Genomic DNA, 27,902 nt, shown 5'->3' with positions numbered 1-27,902 from the left:
AGACAGACAGGGGCAGGAGCAGAGAGTTACTGCAATAACCCAGGTGAGAGGTGATGATGCCTGGACCAGTGTTCTGGAAATGATCAGATTGCAAATATTCTCAAGTGGAGCCAATGGGATTAGGATGTGTTGGATGTAGGTTGTGAGAGAAAGGGGTCAGGGTGTTAGAGTGAACAACTTAAGGGTGAAGTTGCCATTTACTTCCCAGGAGACAGAGGAGCAGGTTGAGGGGGTGGAGTATTTCTGGCTCAGGGAACTTCAACTTGAGATACCTGGAGTCAAATATGGAAAATGTTGGCTTTTAGTAACTTTCTAGGAGGAACCAAGCCATCTGATCTTTTTTTGTTTTAAGGACAAAATCCATAGTCAAGGATTAATCCCATTAGAAAATAGCTCTGAACAGGGAAGCAGTATCTGAGGATAATTTCGCCCTCTTACGTAAGATGGCAATATGTTCTGCTTACTTTGCATTTTAAAATTTACAACTATGTACTTTTTTTTAAACTTATTTTTTCTATTTCTTTGAAATTTCTACTTTTAAATGTATATCCTACCCTTGTATTTTCCTCCTCCAAGCTGTACAGATCCCTGCCATAAACATTTCAATGCATTTATTTTCCTGATACTTTTAACACTTAAAACAAAAAAATAAAGACGCAGTGCTCCGTTTCTGTGCCAAGGACCCATAATTCTTTCTACTAAAAACTGATGTCTCAATTTACTACCATTCTATCAAGTTCTGGAAGTCTCATTTCAAGTGAATTATCAAAAGACTGAGATCTGAACAATGGCAAAATAATGAGTACTTCTCACCTCCAACTAGAACAAGCCTTTGCTCTCAGCAGCAAGGAAAAGTGACAGAACCGGGGGGAATTTGTCTAACTACTCCCGGTACCAGCTGGTCCATGTACACCGAAATCCTCTCAAAGGACCCACAGCACAAAGATACACAGAGCACTAACTCCACATTGGTTAATACCCCAGGGTGTTTCCAAGTTACTCATGAATCCCTACAACCACCCTGATAGCCCCTATTTTATAGACAAGGAAACTGAGGCACAGAAAGGTTAAGCAAGTTACCCAAAGTCACACAGCTAGCAAGTGGCAAAGCTGAAATTCAAACCCAAGCAGCCTGGCTCTAGAAACTAGTCTGAACCACAATACCCTACCACCAGTGGTTTCTATTACTGTTTATTAACTGCTCATGCAGAGTCACCGAGCACCAACATTTCACATCAGCAGATGGCCGTCCTCCTGCAGTGGCTATCTGGAGGCTACTAATGGCTTGGAGATGCCCTTTTCTTCTGAGGTTTAAGCTTATGGCCACAAGTCACAGCCTGGGTATGTTATTTAAAGGGCAGGGAGATAGAGACAAGGACAGAAGTAACCATCACAATTTAGAAGAAATTGATCAAACAAGAGTCTTATGATAAAAACTTTATTGTCTTAAATATCAAATGTTTTACACATCACTTTTTCTTCAGAAAGTTCCTATTAAAAAAAGAAAAATAAAATAAAGTGTTTTGATTACTTAGGGCTGACTTACATTTCAGTATGTGACAATAATTCAAACCCAAATGCATCTAGTTCACTCAGCTGCAGACAGGTCCTATGTCCAGCCCCTAAACCAATGGTACAATGCAACCAACTGTGGGATTCCTGAGTTTGGTTTCCTTAAGTTCTCAGAGTTCTCCCAACTCTCAAAGCCAAAGCATTATGGGAGTGAATGAGCTACTGGCAAGTCTATTTTGCCAATCAGCCTAGTTCTTCTTTTAAGAATGCAGTAGTCTCAAAGCTTAAAGAAAAATCAGGAAAGCAATAAAAGAACAAAATGGGGGGGAAGAAGGGTTTCTATTTGCTAAGATTTGCCAAATATGGCTACAAAACTGGTAAACAAACCATACTTGAGTGCAAAGGCCATTAGCCCAACTTGCCACGAAGATGAAATTTTAAATAAAAACGAGCAAATCAATATTCATTGTAGGTGCATAGTTAAAAAAACAAACAAAACAGCAAGTGCAGTCAGTATGTTGATCTGAGTACATCACCAGAACTACTTCAAAAGGATGATCAGGAGAATAGAGAATGGGAATATTTTTATCATTCAGAGGGAAAGGTCTCAGATGAGAGGCATAAATTCAAAGCTGTCCAGCCTTGAGGAAAGGAGAAAGAGGTCTGGTCAGCATCAGGTAATTTCAGACCAAAAGAATCTGGAAACAAACTGACGTGACTGCCTCTGATAAACAAAATCATTTATTACTCATGTACCTTCCCAGGAAAAACTACCCCAGCATGCCCCTTCACCCAGTCAGGTAGTGAAAACCTTCCCATATGGATTAAAAGAAATAATTCTCCTAATTTTGTATTCCACATCTCCACCCCAGGTCTTCCACAGTTTGCTTAACTTTTTTAGGTTAAAAAAAAATGTCCTCTAACTCCTACACCCTTGAACCATTTTCTCTGTAGATTTCATTCATGTGCTCTAAGACTCATCTGCTATAGCCTCTCAAGTTTCACAGCCCCCAGAAGGTCTAGATTACCAACCACCAATATATTACGCATAAACCTATGAGAGTTTTCTAACTGTATACCTCAGAAGTCACTAGTTGTTAAAGTCCAGAAATTTTACCTGTATCCATATATGGTAACATTTTAAACAATGGATTAAAGAATGTCAATTTGATAGAGCTGTCCTGTAGAAAGATTTGGTAGAGTCTGGAATCTTCTTGTACATAAATTCTGCCCACCATCCAGTCCCAGAACCATCACTTGCTACATTTTCTGCTCTAGATTCCTATTTTCACATCTTGTACTCAGCTGCTTTAAAACAGCAAATCCTGCAGAATCCTCTGCTAAGTCCCGTTGGCCAGATGGTTAGTATTCCAGAGCAGCCATGCTGAAAGGGGGAGTGGGAAGGATGCCACGGCACACTCCGTACCTCTACCCTGCACGGAAGGAGGTCTTGATGGAAGGAAAAGTTGACTGTCACCAGTGCACATTTAGGTCATCTTCCATTTACTTGCACCTCTATCCTCCCCATACCTCCCTCTTCTTCCACCAACAGTATAAACTGATTTCTTATTACTTGATCTCTTCAAGGATTGCTACCAAATATAAGAACATTTTTGGTTGGTTCCTCCAATTCATTTTTTAAAAAAACATTTTTTTTAGAGCAGTTTTAAGTTAACAGACTCTAATTCCATTTTGAGTCTGATTTTCCAAGTCTTCTCTGAATTTGAATCAAATCATCGTAGTATGACTTTTAAAATAAACGATGCTGATAGGCAAAAATAGATCTTGTTCTTGAAGCTAAAATTTGTTTCATGTCTCCTTACTAGACTGAAAGCTTCACAAGGGCAGCTTCTAATTTGTTTTAGTCACTCCTGTACCCCCAGTGCTCACCAGTACCTGGCACACAGGCACTTAATGTCTGACGAATGAATAGTGAATTCTTATTCAGACTCATACTGCATAGCCTTCAAGAGAGTACCAGTTTCCTGTTCAAGTATGAAAGATTTTATTAAACTTTTTCTCTGCCTTGACCACCACAATACCGACAGTACAACAAAGAATATGATAAACATCTAGAAACCATTTTTTGGGAGGTATGCCTGATGCAAAAAAGCCATGTCATAGTCCTTCTGTCTGGGGAAACCTAGTGATCCGGTGCAGGTGCAAGTCTGAATCAACAATGAAAGTGAGCCTTAGGACCACTCCACACACGCCCATTTCCAGGAGGGGCATTTTCAATCTTCTCCCCATGATACTTCCACTTTTATTCCCCACCCAAATTTGAAGCCTCTACTTGGAAAATCTAAGGCACAAGAGAAAAATCAAGTAACATCAAAGGTTCCTCTCTAAACTCTTTATTTAATGAACCCCTAATATAGTCTACTGAGGGACCACTAAGGTAGGGAACTTGAGCCATGATTTTACATTTCTGGTTCTCAAAGACATGCTTTGAATTTACTTTGTTGTTAAGAGGGAATTGGCATTTTAAAAATCTTTCAGAAAGAAAGCTATTTAAAATTTTTGTTTCTTTTTGTGGAGGGGGTAATTAGGTTTATTCATTTATTATTTTTTTAATAATACTGGGGATTGAACCCAGGACCTTATGCATGCTAAGCACGCACTCTACCACTGAGCTATACTTTCCCCCTCCAGAAAACAAGCTATTTTTATTTTACAGAACTCCTAATATGAAAGGTAACATTCATCTTCTTGGAAAGGGAACTTTTGAGAATGCTATTTCCTTTCTAGTTCAGCCACTGACTACACTAAGTCACCAAATTCAAAGTAGAAATTTGGCTTTTTGGTATTTGTGCTAGAGAATGCATAATCCAGTTAGCTTCTCTTACGTTACCAGTGATAACAAGTTTGAAATACGTAGCAGTTCAATTACCCTGCTTATCCTCATCGCACGTGGCAAACAGGTAGGAAAAGGAAATCAGAATATACTGCCAACTCTTCTGGCCAGTTACTTGCAAGGCTGTTTTTTATATACATGGTGGGATAAAAGCCACCATAACTGAAGAATATATCTGTAGATATAAAAAATTTTTTAATCTTTATAAAATTAACTGTAGGCTATCTATCAGTCACACATGTATATATATACATGAGCTGATGGTTAAACTGACTGATTTTTTATGGCTTTTACGAGAGAAAGCTGTGCTAAGGGAAGGACAGGCAGATTCTACCCTAACAGGTTATCATAAAATCAGTGCCACAAAGTCTCAGATATCTTTCCATTTTTATGTAACTCTCTTACTGGAGAAACGCTTTGGGAAAAAACATATGGTCTGTGCCTCCCTTCAGTATATGTGGAAACAAGGAGTTCTGGAAAAATTTTGTAGGCTGCAAGGCAGAATAGTTTTCACACACACTCACCATCTCTCTAGTTCCCTTTGCCAAGCAACTGGTAATCTTTACATGTTAATGGCTAAAGCCCAAACTGTGGGCTGAAAGCTATTGGCTGATGTCTGGAGGCCTAAAGAGGTACAAGTGGAAATAATTCTTACCAGCTGCAAGGGCAAAATCTACAGCCTAGATATAGCTGTCTGGTTACCAAGCACATTCCTACATATAGGAACCAACTTGAGGGAAATTGCAGAAGTCATACAGGAAAATCTTCTCCTCTCTTTGGTGAATAAACAGACACCACCCTTGGAGGTAAGGGCTGACCACAGGCTGTCCATTACTGGTTATGGCAAAGGAGCTATCCAGTAAAGCAGTCCAATGCTGGTCACTGCTGGTAACCAGAGGAGTTCACAATGATTTTATCTCATTCTTGGAAAAGTTAACCTCTAATTTCTGCACTTTGAATAAAAATCGACAATGAAGGTTCACCAATGTCATATTCCTTAATTCCTTTTGTGTTTTAGAACTGCTAAACTTAAAAATGATTCAAAAACAAGTTTACTTTCATACAAATGATGGACAGGAAGTAAGATTTTAAAAATCAAAAGCAATTATAAGCTGAAAGACAAATGATGAAAAAGGACAAGGATATTTGGCAAGTGGGTTAAGCTCAAAGTATTCCTAATAAGAATACGTGTACAACTATAGGCCTATCCCATTTTCCCCTAGAAATAAATATACATATACATACAATAAAAGCTACTGTAATGAAATCTTTTCCAGACTGATATATCCCACTTGGGATTGACTCCCAAATCTCCACACTATGAAAATTTAGTGGCCACACCTCTGAGCAGTGTTCAGAGAAACTGCTCATACAGAAAACTATGAGGCCCACCTTCATAAAGAAGGCCTTTCTGGAAGAGTCTATTGTCACTGATAAGCTCCCCCACCTCACACCCACCCCACTTTGTGACCCTAAAGATTTATAAGCTTAGAATAAATTCCCAATCATACCCATAAAGCAAATACAGGGGCCCATTGCATTGCTACTAAATTTTGCTTCAATCATAGCACCACTATTTAATGACAGTCACAGCTCTAAGTCAGTTGACAGAAATCCTATAAGCAGTTTCCTAGTGCATCTTACATCTTTGGTGTAGGGCAAGCAAAAGGATCTACAGCACACGATTGTCTAAAAGAACACTTTAAAGACAACCTGGCTAACCTGTTGTTCTGAGTGCCCTCCTGAAAACAGTAAACTACAACTCTCCGTCAACCATCGCTTAACTTCAGAGGATCATGACGAACCTACGCGACCTTCCATCATATCACTCAAGTCTCCCAACACACATTCAAACATCACAGCAAACAAGAAAGATGAGATAGGGTAGAAGAGAAATGTATAAGTGCCCCTAAACTAAAATTTCAAAAACTCCTGAGATACGAGCCTCCATTTTGATTGTGCTCAATGACGTGAATTTTGACGGAAAGAATAAGCTTTCAAAGAGAATTAAGACTTTAGACAAAATCACTTAACGTTAAAAGTTCACAAATCACCCTTCTGAATCTTCTGTTTCAAACACATTGCAAACTCCAACCTGAAATCGGGAATTATCATTCTCAAAATTCTTTTCAATAAAACCAAGATTTCAGATTCCCGCTCGGTACATAAAAGAGTTTATTTTCCAGGAAAGAAAGTATCTAAAATCTATCCAGTAGAATTATTGCACAGTGGGGCCCACAGGACAATGATTTCCAAGGGCTAGTCCTCATATAAAAAAAGGCCACAATAAATACATCTATGTACTATGCCCCACTCTAACTTAACATGGTAAACACAAATATGACAAATTTTGCTTAAAAAAAGAAACTCCTGAGGAAAGAAAGGGATGGAAAACTCTACCAAGGCCACTTGAATCAGAGACTCCAATGACTATTTCCACTGCCACGAAAGACACTCACCAAATACACTGATCATTCCAAGCACCAAGATGAACCAGTGACAAGGTTATCACACTTGAATCTTTCACTCAGATCACATCTCAAACTGAGCTTTAGAAGAACTTCCTAGACAATGACTTTAGAAAGGAAATAAACTGCTGGCAATCAACCCATTAGCTGAACATAAGTTCATCACTCGTCATTGAGGGTTGAGATGTGATCAGTGAGATGTGATCTACCAAACCCAATCTTTAGTAAATTCCAGTGTTGAGGCCATTATTTTTCACTCACAGTTCTTGAAGCATCACCAGGACATTTGCAAATGAAATTACAGTTTTTTCTTTCCTTCTTTTTTTTTTAATCTGGGTAGCACCATGTTTCGCTCTAATGTTAATTCCCTCACAATATCCCACCCAAGATACTTGGCAATTCATGCAGCAGCCTGTGATGCACAAAGCAGCCCAAGTTTTAAAACTTCCCAACTCATTCCATTAAAATGTCAAATCCTAACCACACGAATAAAAACATACCACTCTAGGAGATATTCTTCAATTTTCTGTTACAGCTGAGGAATCATAATACACAGAGCACTAAGTATAATTCCAGACACCAAACCATGTGATCAAATTTGTAAACCGAAAATTAAGTCAACAAACTGTATCTTGCCTATAGCAGAGACACAGCCAAAATATGAAGTTGATCTGCTCTTAGCTGCATGGGTGGTCAGCCATTTCTCATGGCTTCTGCTTCTTAAAGCATTTACTCTCATTCTAAAATGGTATGCTATACACAAAGCCATCCATTTTATTCCAGAATACATCATCTTAATGATAATAAAAAGCTTCTGTATGCACATACTGCCAATACATTTAAAAAAGGCCCAAATTTTAACAAATAGAATAGACAAATTCATCAGACAAGAGATCATAAATTACTTTGGCCGAAAAAAATCTTTGAAAAAAATCCTTAAAAAAAATCTGGCTCAACATTCTGCTTGCAGGTTTCTACATATACTGTATATGTGGTGAGTGTGCATGTGTGCATGTGTGTATATATATATATATAGCTTTTTTTTTTTTTTAAAGGGAATGGAGTATGGTCTAGACCATTTTCCATGGTTATGTAGGAACTACAATGTTCTTTGCTAGCAAAACAAGAAGTGCAAGGTCTGCATTTCCACCAACTCGATGCAAAGCCCCAAGAGCTTCCTGCAAAGTAAAGCCGGCACGGAGAATCCGGTCAATGTCTGCAGCAGGAAAAATTAATGGTGCAAGAAAGGAGGGACTTGATGATGGATGGCTGGTAGGTGGTTCAAATTCTAGAAGTGGCCCTGCAGCTTCAGGACAGACATTTTCTCTTATCTCAGGCCTGTCTGTCACTGGATTCTGTGTGCCCTGACCCAAATCTTTAACCAATATGAAACTGGATGACAAGGACTCAGTCTGCTCAGAAGTCTTACTGAGTGCATCCTCCTCACCTGCTAAAGGTCTGGGTGAAATTTCTACGCCTAAGGTGCAGGGTAGTTGATTAGACGTTTTAGCTGAGGCTAGAGTGACAGAACTGTTCTCACTTATTGATTCCCTAGACTTGGGGACACCTTCTTTATCAATTAACAGGCCATCACTGCGACCCCTGAGGTTAATATTTGCCACATCTTCTATTCCAGCATCAGTTGAAGTGTCTGTTAATTCTTCTGTCTTCACTGATACCGATATGGCCTGATGAAAGGAGATTTGTGAACACTGTTCATCCTGGGTAGCTGTAAGATGCTCATTTTGGGTCCATCTTTCAGAAAGGTCCTTAATACCCATTTGGCTCTCAGTTACTGTCTCTGATTGACAGGTAACTTCTTCAGATGTGTTTTCTGAAGCTGGTTTACTACTAATGACCAAAAGTTCATGAAGTTCCTTCAAGGCTGCCGTTATAGATGAGCAAGATTCCTCTGTTGACTCTACAGAGGGCTGACAACTGCCACAGAGACTTAAAGAGGAGGGGCAATTCTCATAGTCTTTCATTTTTCCAGACATTTCAACATTACTTTCTGGGAGCTGTAAAACCTGAGTGGAAATGGAATTACTCAAAATTTCAGAGGAAGGGTTACACTTTGATGTTTCTACTTCCATCAAGGGATTATCTAAGGTGAAATCAGAAGCACCAATGTTCTTCACATCGGGATTCTGACTGCCTGCTGAATTAAGCACAGCAACTAGGGACTGTTCAACTATATCTACTTCCATAAGTGTTTCTGAATTTGAGCAGCCAAAGCATCCTGAAGGTAGAATATTTTTCTCTGTACCCGGAAGGTCCACATTCTGCTGCATCTTGTCTCCTTTCATTGTAGATTCCAAACCAACACTTTTTTGTTGATTCTGTTGCCTTTCTCCAAGACGTTCAAGGTTCTCTGTGTTACAAAGATGTTCTCGGTCCTGTGGAACATTCTGTTGTATAACCTCATGCTGTTCATTTCTTGGTTCTTCGTGCTGCTGAAGGCCACTCTCTCGACTCAAGTCCTGATATCCTGGATCCTTTCTACCTATAAGCCTCTGTGATTCTCGCATCCTGGTTAAACTAGCTTCCTGTCTTGTGTGGAGATGAGATTTGAGGCCTTGGGTGCTTCTTTCAGCAGGAGATTTCTCCAGATTATCTGCAACAATGGCTTCTTCAAGTGAACTCTGCAAAGGCATAGCTGGACTCTGGTTTGCTAGAGCACTGTCTGCTGAAGAAGCACACTCAGAAAGATCCTGCAGAGGAAGGTGTTCTTTTTTTTCAGAGGTTATCTGGAATTCAGCTGAAGCCTTCAAAGCCTTCATAGCTTTAGGTTCGATGCCGTCTGGGTCACTGGGCTTGATAGGGCAGACTGAAGTAGAGACAGAGTGAGCAAGACCTGTAGGATTACCAATCTCAGGACTCTGTCCTGAAGGATGGGCTTGATGGTTAAATCCATCTGAAGTTGGTAATGATGACATCCCCAGTGAGGTAGTTTCTTTACCGCTTTTCTCTATATAGAACAATGGAGAAAGGAAAAAAGATTAATCAGCAGGTTACAAAGGCCACTAAATTATCAAAGACTACAAATCTAAATAGGATAAAATAAATCAGATCTTTAACCCTTATATTCATAGACTTTATACAAGAGCCACTCTCATTGTGGTGAACAATTTAACATTATAGCATCAGAATATAAGGTAGGTAGGTTCTTAATAAAATGTGTGTATTGTAATTCAATATTTTTATTTAAGTACTACATAAAATGGCTGTGTTAGTGGCTTAAGACTGAAGGACATTTACGTGTCTTTATTCTCAGTGAGTTCAGAACTCCAGAATGGTTTCTCAAAGTGTGTTATCTCTACCCTTCCTCTAAAATCACCTGGGATGTTTGCTAAGCATGCAGATTCTGGGGCATGGTCCTTGGGAGTAAACCTAGGAATCTGCATTTTCAGTAAGTTCCTCAGGTGATTCTTAAAAGCACAATACAGCTCTTGAGGATTTCTGCACTGGAACAATCTCATGCCAATTCACTTTTAGTGTGTCAGATGTAAACACTGAGAAATCTAAAGCCAGGACAGAGTGGGAATTATAAAGAGAACTAAGAATGTGATACTCAGGGACCTCTGGAAGACACAGAAGAAAACATTCTATTTATTTCTATCCGAACATCCCAAAAACCATGTGAGCTTGACTCAGAACAAAAATAAAGCTAAAGATTAAACAGATTAAATCTCAATTATTATCTTACCAAATAATGCAACTTTAAAAAGGATATAAGTTACTTTATCACATTAACATAGTACAACAAAGCCAGAACATTTAAGTACTTTATGGTGGGGAGGGGTGGGCAGTGGAGGGAGATAGTTCATAAGTTTTTCAAAGGCAGTGACAATTTAGAAAAGCCACTGCAACTTACTGACCACTCACAAAAGATGGAAAGCTTAAACACAACACCTTGATGTAAACATCATGATGTCATTGAACATCAGATCCAACTCTCCTTTTGCACTGATCCAGTTTAAAAACTGACCTTTATGCAATTATTACAAGATCTTTAATTAACAATCAAAGGCTGGTAACAAAATGACATCGCAATACAATCTATTAGGGCAGTTGAGACTCAAATGCTTCATGCTGATTGTACCTTAAGAAGCCATAAAGCAATGAATGCAGTTACGATTCAAAAGGCTCTAAACCACTCTAATCCAACACAGGTTAACAATATGAAAAGATAAAGTACTATGTCAGGAAGTGACTGACTTCGTGTGAAAACAATCTTATTTATAGTTTAGGAGTAAACAAGAAAATAGCATGTATCTCAGTGCAAACTATATCCATTAGAGTCTAGAAACACAGTTACTAGTTTTATTTATCAGTCTCTAAGGCTGACTCTGAAAGAGGTTCAATTTTGAGTTAATGAGAACAGAACGATGCACTGTAGTGAAAAATCCACGTTAGCAGCATAGAGGTAGGGGATGATAATGGCCTTCTGGCAAGAGTACGCCAGTTAACAACTGGGTGAGGTGAAGGTGAACACGACCTCAATGTATTCCGTACTCACTATGAAAGCAGCATATAGTCCTCCTGTAGCTGAGATGGTCAATTTCACTGGCCTAAGTCCTACATGTAGGGGAGGACTGGGTCAGTACTACAGGATAGGAGAAGAGGATGAGGACAACGGACATTAATAATTAAGTATGCCTGTTTTTAACCCATCCTTACAAGGAAAATGAAAGAACTTAAATATTACGTATCTAATTACAACCAGCCTGCAAACTCCTATAAAACCCTAGGTTGATAGTTTAAAAAAAGACTGCCTCTCCCCATTTTCATAAATCAGCCAGTACACTCAGGCTGACATTTATTATACACTTCAGGGAAAGGGAAGCAGAGTGCCTCCTGTGGAGAGAGGGAAAAGCAGGGTCTCAACTCTCACTGACAGATTAAACTTCACCCTGCCTGTGTTACTGACTCCGTGACCCTGGGCAAGTCACCTGGCCTAAGTTTCCATTTCTTCTTCAACAAAATGATAAGTTCAGTCCCTCTATAAAGCTGGTAGCTGTGTGCAGTAATGTGAAAAATACACTTCCAGTTATTCAGAAGAAAGAGACACATAAAAATCCCTAACAACGCAGTCTCCTCCGACAACAAAGTGCCATGATGCTGATTATTCTTGATCTGATATTCACAATGGTCAGTGGACACTTGTCTTCACTGGAATCTTTCTAATGACTGATGAAATTTTAAATAGGAAATCATGCTTAGATATGTATGTATGCCAACATACAAATGTATATACAGGCTAGTTGTAACCAGATTAAACATACAAATGTATATACAGGCTAGTTGTAACCAGATTAAACAAGATGAAACGGTGAATGACAGAAGCTAAATTCCAGAATTGCTGCAGATACAGAGACTTTCAGACTACAGATGACAACTGGGTGGAAGGCTTAATGTGGTGTCTATAAATACCTGGTCTGGGGCCCACTCCAGCTGCAGTACACACACACTACATGCATCATGGCTTCTGACGCTCTGTTTGAATTAGGAAACAGACAAGCAAACTTGGGTTAACAATGCAAACCACACAGCATGCAGGGTTATAGTCTCCATTCCATTGCCATCTTTAAAATCAGGAACCAGTAGAGTCAAAGTAAGGGAATGTTTCTGCAGTTTGGACATCCAGAAGATTTGTTGGTTGCTTTAATTCTTTCACAGTACATAAAGCAATGTGTCAACTTCAACAGATTTTCAACAGAACTTGGAAAGAAATTAATTTCACTACCTACACAGAGAATTCATGGGCAAACATGTGAGACAGGTGAAAACAAGTAGCTCCATAGATGGAATTACGTGACACGGAAATCTTATGGAGTAAAGGTGAGCGAACACATGTAACAGCCACTTTCCAAATTTCTTTCTTAGCTGAGATTTATTTTTCGAAGAAAAACAAACCAAACCCGATTATCTAACCTGGCTTAACTTATTTTTTTTAATTAGTGTTTAGAAAACATTAGATACAGCTCCCTACTCTGAATTATTTTTGTAATCGATAGAAAAGATAAAGATATTCTGGTATAAAGTACCCACCAAGGAAACAGTTTTTTCTTTTTAAACATTTTTTGGGGTTGGGGGTGGTAATGAGGTTTATTTTTTAAATGGAAGTACTGAGGACTGAACCCAGGACCTCATGCGTGTTCAGCACGTTCTCTACTACTGAGCTATAATCACCCTCCAAGGAACAGCTTTTAGTAAAAATACTTTCACCTATGTCTAGAGTTTTGATTTTGATAATACTCAGAAGTCGATGTTTCAAGCAAATGGAACCTGATGCTGATGAATTACTTCACTATTTAAACATTACAAAAATTAGCACAAGCCACACACTGTCAGTAACCAAAGGTCACATGGGTAAAGAGCCATTTTATTCTAAGCCTTTAAAACTGGTAGACCACCCCTCCTACGGCTGAAAACATCTGTAGTTTCCATTTTAATCTCCTAAACTTTTTATTAAAAGAAAGTAATTACTCAAAGAGAGTAACTGTTAGTAGGTTATAAAGCACTGCTATCATCAGCTAGTGTTTCTCAAATAAAAGCACCAAAACTGTAGGGGGGATAGGTTTCACAAAATGGTAACACATCCTTGTTTTATTAATACATAATATGACTAAGCTGACAGTTACTTAAAAAAAAAAGTAAAACCTTCTACGCAGGTATGTCAAAGTCATTCATATTTGTTTTGCAGGCAAGGTTAAAACTATTAATTCAGTCTCTCTGTCTGGTTGTTTAACAATCTTCCCTCCCTACAAAATACTGAAGTCACAACCTGAACTGTACTTTGTATGTAAAACTGAGCCAAAATGTGGTGGTGGAATAGATTCTGAGCAAGGCCAGCCTGGAAACTCCATCTGCTACCCATGCCTATTCTAAAGTCTCAATGCTTAGACCACTGGGTGTTCCCTGGTGATAAACGCTGGCAAAATCTGGCTGCTTATTTTTAAAGCTCTTATCTGTTTTGTCCTTAGGAGAAAGCTATTCCCTGAACTTGTAGCTCTAATACATTTTACTACATCAGCAAATGCAATGTGTGATATTAGTCACTAATGAGTAACTACAGCACAAGATTTAAAAATAACCAAAACTCAAAAGTTAATTCTCTTCAGCTTCTAGAAAATGCATCCGAGTCACTGTTCTGTAACGATGGGGAAAAATTATCCATGGAAGCGGGATTTAGGCCTAACTGTGTCCTTCCATTTTACCCAGAAAACTCGGCTTGATCTTTAGAACTAAAGAGGCTACAATAACTGAGACTTCAGAAAAAAAAGTATTAGGTGGCTTCATTTCCCTAGTTTATATACTGTTCTGATTGGGCCCAATGACACACGACTGCGATTTCATTAACAGCACAAACACTTCAGTTTGATTAATGTTCAGTTATGCCTCTTACTGTTGGTTCTTCTGTCTTTCGTGGCAGCACTTTCAGTAGACAGTGAAAAGGTGAGCTGCTTAGTCACAGTGACAATGCTAACCTTCAAAATAAATGGGCCTAAGCAAAGGACAAGAAAATTTCCAGGAAATGTTGAACTCAAAAGGAAGTGCCTGCTTAACTGTTACAAATTTCTTCAGGAAAAAAAAGGACAAGATTTTTTTAGGAAGCCCACCAAAATGTGCGTAAGCAAATAACTCCCCAATCTACCTTGCACACAGCAACAGACTGCTGTTTCTTGATCTAATGAAACATGGAGTTTTTCTTTACTGTATTTAGAGACGGGAGGAGGTGGTAAGAAGACAAGGAACACACCCACAACAGGACAATGAGACTGACTGTGAACTGGAAAGGTCCTGTCCCCGCTGTAGCTCAAACTCCCCTGGCACACCCACCGATAACAAGAGCTTGGCCATTCCAAATACCTGCATCCTCTACAGATTTTTGAAGGGCTTCTGCTAATTCTTGGTCTGCAATCTCCTCTGGCCGTACTTCCTCTCGCCCGGCCCCATAAGCCAATCGGGCACACTCTGGTAACTCTCCCTCGGGAAGGAAGGTGGTCTGTGAGCCTGTGGTGCCAATCACGAGGACATTTTTCTTGAGGTCAATGGAACACTTAGAAGGAAAAAAAACAAAGACTGATGATAGTAGATAAAACAGGAAACAAAAATTATGATCTTGAATTTAAAACTCCATTTACAAAGAGCAACATTGACACAGATGGCTAAAAAAACTGATTTTACTTAAAAGTATTTAAACTTTAACCTAGGTAACACTGTCTGTTAATTTAGAATCTTTTTAATATTTAAATTTTATAGCAGAATAATCTTTATGGGACATAGTTTAACCGTTCATTTCTGAACTTAAATTTGGAAAACCGCCAGGCATAATCAGCAGCCACACCTTTTAGAAACATATAAGTGACTTAAAAAAAAATAAAACTGAGACATACCATTTATGCCGTTCCACATTTTTGCTTTTTTTGCTTAGTGTATAAAGTGCAGCTTATATTTAAACTCTAGACCAATGGGCTGAAAAGTGATATACAAACAAGGCAAGCTCTACAAAGGTATTCTATATTTCATACTTACATTACTCTGCTTTTCAGTATATTTTTATAATTACTTAATAATATAGGACAGTTACACTGTATGTTTTATACCTATAAAGTTGGAGACTGCTGGTCTATATCATGATTTAAAAATAGGGAAATATAGGGGATGGTATAGCTTAAGTGCTACAGCACATGCTTAGCATGCACAAGGGCCTGGGCTCAACCCCCAGTACTTCCTTTAAAAACAAACAAACCTAATTACCTCCACTCAAAACAAAACAAAACAAAAAAAAACGGAAAGATAGCAACAATAAGTTAGGTTTTATAGGGTTTTATTTATATATGCATTCACTCATTCCTTCTACTTAAAATTCTATACCTTGATTACAATATCAAGGCAACATATATTTTTCAATGCAATATACTTTTAATGGGAATTTAATATTAAACATTTAAAAAGGAGTATTAGTGACATAAAAATATTGACTAGAAGGGGGGAGGATATAGCTCAGTGGTAGAGTGCATGCCTAGCATGCACAAGGTCCTGGGTTCAATTCCCAGCACCATCATTAAAAATAAATAAAACCATAATTACCTCCCATAAATAAACAAACAAACAAACAAACAAACAAACTAAAAATATTGACCAGATATGAAACCTTCTTGTGAAAATTTTTACTACCCAAGAGCACACTAATTGCTTCTTCAATAAGAGAAGTTTATCTTTAAACAAATTATTAGGCTTCAGAGTAGAATATAAAAACCACTGCAAATGAACAAATTTACAAATCATTCTCTCTGTACTAAATAAACATTTTCATTCCAAACATCTTCTGTATACCTTTTTCCTTAATCCTCAAGCTCTTCTTCCCAAGCATTGTTTGACCAGTTACTAAGGATTTACTAAACTTATACTTGCAGTAAAATCATCATTGTGTATTATGTACACTTTCCTACAAACCCACCAAAAAATTACTTGAGTTCTAACCGAAACTAAAAATTACACAAAGGAGCTAAACTGTCCATTGTAGACTCAAAACAGATGGCAAGATTCAACAGATTCAGAAAGATTTCACAAAAACAGATCCTATTTCTACTGATACATAATTTCAAACCTTGTATGACATCATCATCATTTATGGACTTTTCCAGGTCTGAAGTCATGCCTCTTAGTTTTTCAGGATATACAACCAAGAGAAATGATGCAGTAATAACCATATACCATACAAAAAGCCAATGCAAAGAGAAAGTGAAGCTCTTAATTACCTGATGCCGTTTCAGCATGTCCAGCCCCAGAAGCATGTCCATGGGCTGTTCCTCAAGTATAGAGAAGGAACACGCCAGGAAATCTCCTTCAATTTGAACCTGAGCTAAAATAAAGCACATGAAGAAAGGAAGAGGGAAGATTGGATCTATCAATCTGTGCCTTTCTTCCTGCAACCAGTCAAAGCCAAGGCAAAGCATGTACACAAGTGAGTTAAGCATGAAAACTTAGTGAGACCTTAAAAGACAAAGTCATTATCAGGTTAAAAACCAATGAAGCTCGTAAAGTGGACTGGGCAGAACTACTACCTAGAAGACCTGTTGATATGTGACACCATTAGGATACACGCTCAGCTGGTGAGGAAAGCTGGCATTCAGCATTAAGAAAGAAAGAAAAGAAAAAGACCAATTCCTTCAGTATTAACCACCTGCGTCCTATGCACTTACAAAAGGTTTTCTAGAAGGAAAATAAAATCTGTACACCCTAAACCTTTTCCAAGAAGTAAACTGTTTATTATAGCCAGTATAATCAAGTTTCTATTTATCAAACCAGAGATAACACCAAAGCCGGTGTTTGCCTTGCCTCTTTCCTCAATTACTCCTCCTATCTTCTTAATTTTATCTGCTAAAAAAGTCACTGTTATTAACTGTATCTTACATGCAGAATGTGTATGAAATACACATATAGTATAAAGCATAACACAAATACCCAAGCCTCTATTTCCCAGGTTAAGAAACAGAAAACTAAGGAGTCTCCAATATATCCTACTGACAGAGTTTATTCTTTGCCTCTTCCAACCCTCCCGACTATCCCAGTTTTTTTGTGTTAATCATTCCCAGCTTTTCCTACAGTTCTTACAACTTTTGTATGATTTCTAAGCAACATATTGGTTAGCTGTTTTTGAACTATGACTTGCTTCTTTTACTCAAAGGATATTGAGATATTTTATTCCTGTGGCTGCATGTGACTGGATTTCTTTCACTTGTACCAGCCCTTGAAGTACTGTAATGTCTAATGTGCCACCACTGGTTTATCCATTCTGCTGCTATTGGACTGCTTGGGTTGCTTCCAGTTTCTGCTGTCACAGGCAATGCTACCCTGAATATTCTTGCACTTGTCTCCCGGTGTGCCATGAGTTTCTCTAAGGTATACTTGAAAGACACAGAGGGTTCTAGGGTATATTAGGCTCAACTTTGCTTGATGTTGAATTATTTTCCAAAATGTTTCCAGTGGTTTTTGAAAGTTTCCATTGCTTTACATTCTCTCAACATTCAATATTATTAACATCTGGCAAGTAATCCTCTATTTTCCTGCTTAATGAGATAAAGCAATTTTTCATACTTATTAACCATTTGGGTTTCTCCTTAAAGTACTTGTTCAAATGTTTCTGCTATTTTTTACGTATCAGTCTTTCTTACTGAATTGGAGGATACACAAACCCACAGAATATGTGTATTTTCTGAATATAAATCCTTTATTAGTTATATGTTACTTAGTTTGTATTCACTTTCTTTAAGATGTATTTGATGAAAAGTTCTTGTTCTTAATGTGATTCAATTTATAAAATAATTTCCTTCTTATCTTTTAGAGAATCCCCTTCCTCTGTAAGATATTCTCCTATATTTTCTTCTAAAAGCTTTGACTTTGCCTTGGACATCTGGTCTTTAATCAAACTTGAATTGATCACGTATTTTTATATGTGATGTGAGATAGGGTCCAATTTCCAATTCATTTTTTCCACATGGATACTCAACTGTCTAGCACATTTCCTGAAACTGTCCCACTGCTCTGTAAGATTTCCTCTCGTATTTATCAAGGTTCATGTAAGCATGGGTCTGTTTCTGTTCTAATCTTCTGGCCTTGATATCTAAAAAGGAAAGTTATTCCAGAGTATCTTGATTACTCCTGCAATAAAGGGTTCATATAAAATTTAAAATTAACACATCAAGTTTCACAAAACAAAACCTATTGGGATTTTGAATATATTACAATGATACTCCTGATGGATGTGGGAGAGTCACCACCTTCAATATACTGAGACTTCCTGTCCATGGTGTAGCTCTCCTCTACTTAGATTTCCCTTATTGTTATAAGCTTTTCTTGATACTGATCATAGCTGAAGTTGCAAATGGTACCACTTGTCCAACCACAAGAAGGACACGAGGGAATGGTACTTATTGTCTCTTCCTATTACCTTCTCACTTAAAACCATGAAAAATCTAAGAACTCAGACTCTGAAGCAACCTGTTTGTGATATTCCTACCCAATTTCACTCTTACTGTGTGTAGGAACGTATTTAAGAGTAAGGTATTTAAACCATCCTTATTCTATACAAATAAATAATAGGAAACACGGAGATTCTAATAAATTGATAAACGTATAAAAAAAGAATGAAAGAAAGAAATATGAAGAGGAAAATGGGTAGAAAAGGTACAACTTGCAAAGAAAGAAAAATAACTTATAATAAGAAACTAACTTCTTTATCTGCAAATTAAAGGGATAAAACTAATAATACTTGATTCGTAAGGACACTAGGATGAATATTCAATCAGCGCTGGAGAAACCAGACTGGCAGCAGGTAACTCTATCTAGACCCTTAAATAATATTTGTAATCTTTGATTTAGTAGTTTCACTTATAGGAATCTTAACTAAGGAAAAAAAATCAAAGTGTGCACAAAACTACACAAAAATCCACTGCCGTCTTATAATGACAAAATATTGGGAGAAAAAACATATCCCAAAAGCTGACCATTAAACCCATACAATAGAATGTTATACATTTATTTAATAATGCTTATGAAATTTAAACTGACATTTGGAAAATGTGTCACTTTTTCTTAAAGCAAAGTATAAAATTCCATATATGATCCCTTTTTACAAGGAAAAAAATGCCAGAAAGAGATCTGTCCAAATGCTACTACGGATTGATTCTCACCTAAAAGAATTTAAGGTATTTTCGCTTCTCACATTTCTGTACTTCTGAAATTCTCTACAGTGAGCATCTATTAAATGGATAATAAAAGAAAAAAGCAGAAAGAAAAGAATTTTGATTAAACAGAAAGGACTGAACACATGTATTTATTTCCATTCACTCCTAAAAACACCATAATGAAAATTTTAATTTTTTTTTCAAAGGTACAAATCACTAAGGCCAAAAATATGGACGAGATAACTGAAACACAATTTTGGGACCAGAAAGCAGATGACAGCAAGGAAAAGATCATGGAACTCCCAAGAGGATGGTGTACTGGCTGAAGGTCTGTGCAGGCACAGTTACACCTTGGGCTCCTCTCCTGCACTCTGCTCAGCCAGCTGACTACCTGCTTCCACCCCAACAGCAGACTGGAGGCTTATTTTCTCAAGAGGGTGAAACTGAGGCTGTCATAATAGAGATGGGCATGGAGGAAGACTGGGACACAACAACCATCACCGAACTGAAGGCCAGGCGGCTAAGTGGACTCTAGCCTTCTTCTCCAACCCAGCTCCCAGATCACCCACAATCACCACAGCTGCCCACCCAACCAACCTCGCAAACAGCCTTCTGGTGTCCCGTTCTTCAATATGAGCAGATGCCAAGGATCACCAGACATCTGCAAAGACCATCTAACATGAAAGAAAAGCTATACCAAACAGAACAGAAAGGCTGGAAGGCAAAGTCTCAGGAAATTTCACTAAAAATCTCCCAAAACACGATGAAAGGAAAAAAGAAAACCAGAGGACAAGTCCATGACATTAGTTTCTCCTACCTGAATTACAGACTCCCCGAGGGGAGCAAGTCATCATCAGCATCATTTTTCCAGATTGAAAGGCACCCAGCACAGTAGACAAAAAGAGATCTACACCCAGGTACATCATTGTGAAATCTCAAAACACTGAGATCAAGGAGAAGATGCTACCTGCTTCAGAAAAGGAAGAGACATCTTACACACAGAGCATCAAGAGTCAGAACAGCAGCCAGCCGCTCCACAGCAACACCGACAAAGACCAGGAAGGAAAGTGACTTCCGACCTAGCTAGTCTGGTAGGACAGAGGAACAAATACATGCTCTGATACTGAAGGACTCGATTTACTCTTGTGCACAAACTCAGGAAGTCACTGGAAGATGGACACTAATAAACTGAAGAGAAAAGGGAAAAAGCGTGGGTTTCACAACCCGACACAAGACACAAGGGAAAGGTACCCCTCAGGGCCCCGTCAAGGGAGACTTTGAAATAGCTGCTACAAAGCAACCTCGAACCACCAGCCCAGGCCCTGCAAGAAGCATCTTCAATAGGAAAACATGTATAAAGCACATTTACACAACGAGGTAAGTGTCTAGAAATGAGTAATGTAAAAAACCGAATAACCAAAAAAACAAAAAACAAAAACAACAAACAAAAAAAAATCACTAATTCTGAAAAAAAAAATACTAGACATGAAAGGAAAAGCAATCTTTTTCAATTGGATGGCTCAGCTCTCAACAGTATTTACGTAGTCATGTAAGTAAATAGCATTAAAAGCATATTATTTAGAAATATGGAGGTAAGTATCAAAAGAAATCAGCTCAAATAGAAGGAGGAGGAAATTATCTCTGAAGAGCAGGAAATAAAAGCACACAGTAGATTGGTGTTTTTTTTATAACCAGTTGAACCAAGTTGCATGTATAACTCTAATACAGGATTTAAAATTTCTAGAGATTAGGCGTGCCGGATCAGATGCCCCTATCCAAGAGAAATTTTTTTAAAGTCCACTGCCCTACAAAGGCTCCCAGTGCCTTTCACTCACCTAGATGTACCCTTCCAATAATCTTCTGGGTGCCCACTCCTTTGGCAATTCCTGCCCACCGACGGTCCACCAGCCTCATTATGTTACACCTTTCTGCACAAGCCTGGCTCATAATAGTCATCTGGGCACCTGGACGTGGAGGGAAACATCAGATAATAAAGACAAAAACCACATTTGTGATAAGATTAAAAATGCAGCACTAAGAACAGGGCAGAAATGAAGTATACTCCCAGGCTTTTGTCTGTGTAAAATTATTCCTACACAGCAAGCTTTCTGCCACACTTAGTTCAACTTTTAGTTTCACATTGGAATCTGAAACAGTGTAGAAACTTGACACTGAGGGAAAGAATATTTTGTTTAAATATAATAATTAAATAATATTTTAAACTTTAAAAATAGAAAGCAAAACTACATGGAAAGGACTTTCAAAAAGCCAAACTATGTCTACAGATGGAAATGCTCAATTAAGGATTACTGAACACTCAGATCAGTTTTCACTGAGTATCTCTAAACATCATACCAAGTTATTTTTATTTCAAACTTTGGGACACTAATTTACCAGCTAAAAAGTACATCCTGCAGCCTCTCAAAAAATCAGAACTGAAGTCTCCATTCTCTGTTCTCACTCCTTTCAGGAAGGAGGCACTGGAGTCTCTTCTCTCTCAGTTACACGTACTTACCCACACAGCTGGAGTCTGTCTATCCAGAAGACAGATGCTAATCTTTGTCTAGGATCCTAATCGCTCCCACAGACTCTAGTTCTACATTCCTGAGTTGGATGTGTCTATCTCAAAGCCAATAGGTATAAAGCTCTTTCTTTCCAGTTAATACTCTCCTGGATTTCTCTCCTTGCCAATGGAATTATTTTCTTGCAATGATAAAACATAGGCATTGTTCACTTTCGAATCCTATTCTTTTAGCCTTCTCCTCACTCTCGAACTGTTCCAAACCTGTTAAATTCTGGGTAATTTCTGATCTTTCTTCTAACCATAGCAATCAGCCTAGCTTACACTCTATCCCTCGAGCTAGTGGACAATTTTTCTGGTTTCCAAACCACTCTGTGGATGTGTAATTTAAAGCAGGGAAATAGTTCTGATCCTCAGGGGCACAGAATTCTCCAGAACCATCATTGTCTTCAATCTTCTTAAACTATCACCTTCTTCAGATCACTTATTCATCTGCTCAAAAATCTTCAAAGGTTCCCACTCTTTGTAAGATCAGCTTCCAACCACATCGCCACAGCCTCAGATCCCACCTTACCCCGGTCCAATTATTTCCAGCTGCTACAGACTGAATGTTTGCATCTCTCCAAAATTTATGTTGAAACCCAGTCCCCAATGTGATGATATCAGGAGGTGGAGCCTCTGGGATGTGACTAGGTCATAAGTGTGAAACCCTCATGAATGGGATTTGGTGCCTTTATGAAAGAGACCCAGGGGAGCTCCCTTGCCCCTGCCACCATGTGAGGACACAGGGAAGAGAAGGTGGTCTATGAACTAGGAATTAGACTGAATCTACCAGCATCTTGATCTTGGGCTTCTTAACCCCTGGAACTGAGAAACAAATGTGCTGTTTATAAGCTACCCAGTCTATGGTTTTCGTAGCAGCCCAGACTCAGATACCAGCCTCATATTCTGACTGCTCTACACCTTCCACTTTACCAGGAGGAATGTGTTCCCTTTGCGTTTTACTCACATTGACCCTCCTGTAGAGTGGCCACTCCTCTGCTTGACTCACTTTCTTTGAATTCCACTTACGCTTTAAGGCCCAGCCCAAGACCCACCTCCTCCCCAACGACTGTTCTTTCCCAGTGATCTCTCCTCTCATTCAATTTCAACACTTCCTATTCATATTGCTCACAAATAATTTACACTTTATGGGCACTGACAGCTCCTGACATCTGAGGAAGGTTAGAGTCAAGAAGGCCCAGAAATAATGAAGGACAAGGGAATTTGGGAAGGCACTTCTCTCTTTTCCTCCTCCATCCCCACCCTGCTCCACAAAAGCTAGTTACTTATGGAAAGTAAGCAACCCCACGGTGAGAAGGGTCCCTTTCACAGCTTTCCTGCCTTTTCTCAAGCCTCAGCTCACGGCCCCAGTCCTCTACCCAAGCGCAGTTCAAATGCCCTCTTTTTTTAGGAAGCCACACTTGAACACCCCAGTCACAGTGAGAATGTGGTCTTAATGTTCATCCAACATGCATCTGATTTTTACATAGTGGTTAAGAGTTCTGGCATCAAGCAGATCTGGGGCTGCATCCAAAGTCATGAACTTTGTACACCTGGAAGAGTGACTTCGCCCCTCTAAGTTTCCTCATCTGTAAAACAGGGATAATACAAAAGAGCTCACGGGGATATTCTGAGGATTAAATAAAACTGACTAAGATGATACATATTAAGCACCTAGCACGGTGCTTGGCACACAGTAAGGGCTCATTAAATGCTGAGTGTTATATCAGGGTCGCATGTATTTGCCTCGCTCACTCATTGGAGCCCTACGAAGCTCCAGTATTACCCCCCAGGCACTCAGTGCAAGGCTCTACACACAGCACTCAACAGACACTCAAAAAACTGAATAATCAGAAGATTTACTTCTCCCAGGAATGTATACGTATCAAGATACAACTCTTAACAGTTGAAACTGAGCATGTGCTTCAGTATTTGTGGCTGAACAAATGGAGGAAAAGTGACTTGAGCAGGGGCTAGGAACACATTCTATCTTACAGCCTCAAGGGAGAGACCCACGAGGCCACGCAGTTACACTCACAAGGTGCTGCTCTGTGTTGCCTCACTAAAAAGTCAAAGAGCTGTTACTGAGAGAAAAGGTGCCAGTTAGTACAGACATTATCTGAATCCTCAAGGGGGAAACTCCCTGTCTCCTGACGTGGCTGTTAAATTCGTTAAGGGCAAGAACATTCTTATACACTCACGGCTTCTGGTAAAGTACTGGCACACACACCAGGCTGAAATATTTGTTTGGCCTCTGCACACTCCCTTCTTACAGCTCCTTATTCTAAACCCATTTACTCTCTAATTTCATACAGAGGTATCCTAGAAATTCAGGATGCCAACCAAGTAAGGGGAGGTAGGAAGAGAAAGAAGACACTGCAAAATAGAAAACTGGTTAAGAAATAATTAAAGGAAAAAAGTCAATTATAAACATAAGATTGACAAGTGAAAACAATAACCTCTGGCTTGTTAGTTCGCCGTTCAAAGGGCTACTGCCATCTTTAACAGGCACCAGAGTCTCCCCTTCTCCCTGGATCAGGTCACATTGGACGCAGAGACAAAGACACAAAAGATGGAGACGTCACCTGAGTCAACAAAGGCTTTCACAGGATGTCCATTCACTTTGCAGTTAATATAAAGCATCACTACTTGGCCAAAACTTTCTGGAGCCTCTTCCATAGCTATTGTCATGTTTTCCTCAATGTTCTGTTGCCTGTAACAAACCAAAACCAGGTACACTAAAAGCATTATTTCCATGAAGAGAAATCTGTTTCAAAGTCACAACATTAAAAACAGATCTGCACATATCTTTTGTTCCAACTACAGCAGCTGAGTCATGGAAATGGAAATTGGTGCTCTATCCTGAAATATGTGATTTAGCAGGAGGAAGTGAGATATACATTGGCAGAACATCTAAGGCATACAAATTACCTTCATGTAAAAACGATTATGTTCCCTTTACAAGCTCAGAAATAGGTAAATAAACTTCTGGAGAGTGAGGGTCACAATCCTTTTTATCCTACATAACGTTAGAATTTCGTCAATGTTCCAATTTAAACTGTGTATAATTTATACTGGGTATCCGGGTACACTTCCTATGTCCAGTGCATTAAAAATAGTTCGAAAACAAAATAAAACAGATGTTTCAACTGCTTGTGTTGCATCTGCTGCTTATTTTCCAAGTTTGGGTTCCTAATCTGTAAAATGAGGACAGTAATTTTTATCACAGGATTACCGAGAGGTATAAAGCATCCAGTACAAAATGCTAAGATAAGAGCAGAAGCTCGAAGAATACTCACCTGGCTATCACTTAGAAAACTACACACACATTCATGTTATCATGGTTCACCTGGTCCATCAAAACATATCTTCAAAAACTGAATGTATTCTAATTCTTACATGAGAAGAGCACACAAGAGTTCCAGCTCACTCCAACATCTGATACCGTCATTCCCAACCTCCTTTTAAAAACATCATCAAACACTACAAACATTGATGGAAACTAGGGCAACTCTCCTGAAGACCGAGACAATAACAGAACAGGACCCAAGGCGGGGTCAGTTACAACTGTAAACCAGGGGTTGGCAAATTACGGCTCACTGTCTGTTTACAGGAACACGGCCACACCACTCATCTACATGCTGTCGCACTATCTACGGCTGCTTTTGTACTGCGCTGGCAGAACTGAGTGCGAGCGACACGGGCCGCACGGTCTGCAAAGCCTAAAACATTTACTATCTGGCTCTTTATGGAGGAAGTTTCCTGACCTCTATTCTAAACTGTAGTTACTGTCCCTTTTGTAATAATACTCTGGCTCAACTGTATTGATGGTTTTATCAGCCATTCTGTAATAAAATGTTAAACTTCTCAGAAAGTCAAAGGCATACTCGTTTAGTCAGGCAAATATGCAAGCTATTATACACCTCAGTGTACATGTACCCTATGTGATCACTGGTGTAGCGTACCAAATAAAACTTCCAAGGTGTTTTATATAATTACACAGCCTTTCTCCTAGGCCACACTACCAAATTTAAAAATAACCTAAAATTAGTTGTGCACTCCTGACCTTGCACTGACTCCAACCAAGGTAAGTTTCAGCAGAAAATCTTCTGAGATAATACCAGTTACTCTGGCTATCCCGGACTCTGTGTCATGTTACAGGCACAAGGCTTTGTCCCATAAAAGAATACGTGCATTGCCCCAGTTCCTTTACCTCAACCCTGGGAAGAAACACGAGCCCTATGGATATGCCTCATTTCACTTCTCTTCTAATAGCTCGGAGTCACAGTTTGGCTATGATGCCTCCCCACTCTCCCTCCCACCCCTCCTGCTTCCTGGCTTGAATGCAACTATTCGTGAGTTATGTCAGGTTCCTTTACAGCTGCAATGTGGTCTAGTCGAGAAAACACAAATATCTTCCTATTTCTCTGCACAGCTTTAACTACTGAGATGTTTCTCAAAGATAGTTGTTAGTATCAGATACAATCAGTGGAAACATTTATTCAACAAGAACACAAGTGGATGGCTTACGGCTGTCAATTGATTCTGGCATATTTACACTTCTTGATTTCAAGTATAGCCAGAGAAACAGGAAAACCTTTATCTGACATCCAAGTTGACAGTGTAATATAACGACCACGTTAGGCCTCATTTAAGTAACCAGAGACAGTGACAAGCAGTTATCGTCAGTTCTTTTCTTCTCAGTTACACTAAGGCCTTCACAATTGGCAACAAAAACTGAATCTGGGATGGGGGAAAGCAGCCATTCTTTTCTTCAAAGGGACTGACTGCTAGTAATGGGACCAAGGATGGCATTAGTAACCTTGTACCTGCTTAGGCCCCACCTCTTAAGATTATGATTCATCAGATTTGGGAGTAAAGCCTAAGCACCTGCATTTTTAAAGGCTTCTCATATGACTTTAATGCTGCCTCAGGTGAGAACCACAGCATTAGAGAATCTGGAGCTAGAAACAAGTCCTGCAGTTAGTTTATCTGCTGAGGCCAGCACAAGAACTGTGGAAGGAAAACAGACTATAAGGTTCCTGTTTGTACAGTTATCTCTAATCCAATCATGTCTAAGCCCTGGATTTAATCAGAGCTCACCCATTATGTCTAAGGAGAGAGATCCCAATCAGCCTGTGTAGCCAGCCTAGTAGTGTCCCCAAGTTGGGGGTTTCTGCTCAGTCCTGGGGTCATCTACCTGCAGTTGCCTTAATAATGTGCTTGGGGGGGAAAAAGTGTTTGGGGCTAGTCAGGGAGTCTATATGAAAATTTTAGAAGAGAAAGTCATTAAGTGAATGTTAATCACTTTGCAATGTTAAATCAAAATGCAAGGAAAAATGGAAGAGGAGATAAGAAACCAGAAGACTGAAGCTACTACCTCAGATTCAAAATAAGGAATCTGCCGCAAAGCAGATGCCCAACTGACACAAGGTCACCTGAAGTCTGGGAGATCTGGACTCCCTATATCTTGCTCTTCGGGCCAAGGGGTCATTACCTTATATCTTCTTCTATCTTTGCCTGAGCTTCAAGATCAAAAGGGTCAGCAGAAAAGAGACGAATCCTTTCCTGCTCTCTCCGGGCTCGGTCCTGCTGCTGCTCCACTAGGACCCTAGAAAATTTCTCTACAAGAACAAGGGGGGAAAATCTTAAGAACCACTATATTCTCATTCTTTATTAGTACTCTTCCACAGCAAACAATTTCTCAAAATAACTGTGAGAGATGCAAAAGGATGCCTAAAAATCATTTTAAATGAGCAGTTAGATTTAGTTTCTGAGGCAAGACTACTTCTTCACCTAAATTTAGTGTA

General features: G+C 39.0%; 1 protein-coding gene across 5 annotated transcripts in view; it reads right to left on the bottom strand.

Moving 5' to 3' along the window:
• Nucleotides 1-1,422: 1,422 nt before the first annotated feature.
• DDI2 (DNA damage inducible 1 homolog 2) overlaps nucleotides 1,423-27,902 on the bottom strand; it is a 38,893-nt gene continuing 12,413 nt past the window's right edge. For 3 of the 5 annotated variants that reach the window (XM_032495248.1, XM_014562253.2, XM_032495247.1), the window contains exons 4-9: nucleotides 27,590-27,716; nucleotides 24,678-24,805; nucleotides 21,365-21,493; nucleotides 16,602-16,705; nucleotides 14,707-14,896; nucleotides 1,423-9,802 (exon numbers count right to left, since the gene is read on the bottom strand). In XM_032495248.1, the coding sequence (XP_032351139.1) occupies nucleotides 7,923-9,802; nucleotides 14,707-14,896; nucleotides 16,602-16,705; nucleotides 21,365-21,493; nucleotides 24,678-24,805; nucleotides 27,590-27,716 (2,558 nt within the window). In that variant the 3' untranslated portion in view covers nucleotides 1,423-7,922. Of the gene's footprint in view, nucleotides 9,803-12,267; nucleotides 12,331-14,706; nucleotides 14,897-16,601; nucleotides 16,706-21,364; nucleotides 21,494-24,677; nucleotides 24,806-27,589; nucleotides 27,717-27,902 lie in introns of those variants that run through there. The other 2 variants (XM_014562256.2, XM_014562255.2) reach the window with 2 other exon arrangements.

This window comes from Camelus ferus, chromosome 13, assembly GCF_009834535.1.
Source record: "Camelus ferus isolate YT-003-E chromosome 13, BCGSAC_Cfer_1.0, whole genome shotgun sequence".
NCBI classification, from domain to species: Eukaryota; Metazoa; Chordata; class Mammalia; order Artiodactyla; family Camelidae; genus Camelus; species Camelus ferus.
The sequence above is the reverse complement of the archived record's forward strand: the minus strand, read 5'-3'. Positions and strand labels throughout refer to the sequence as shown.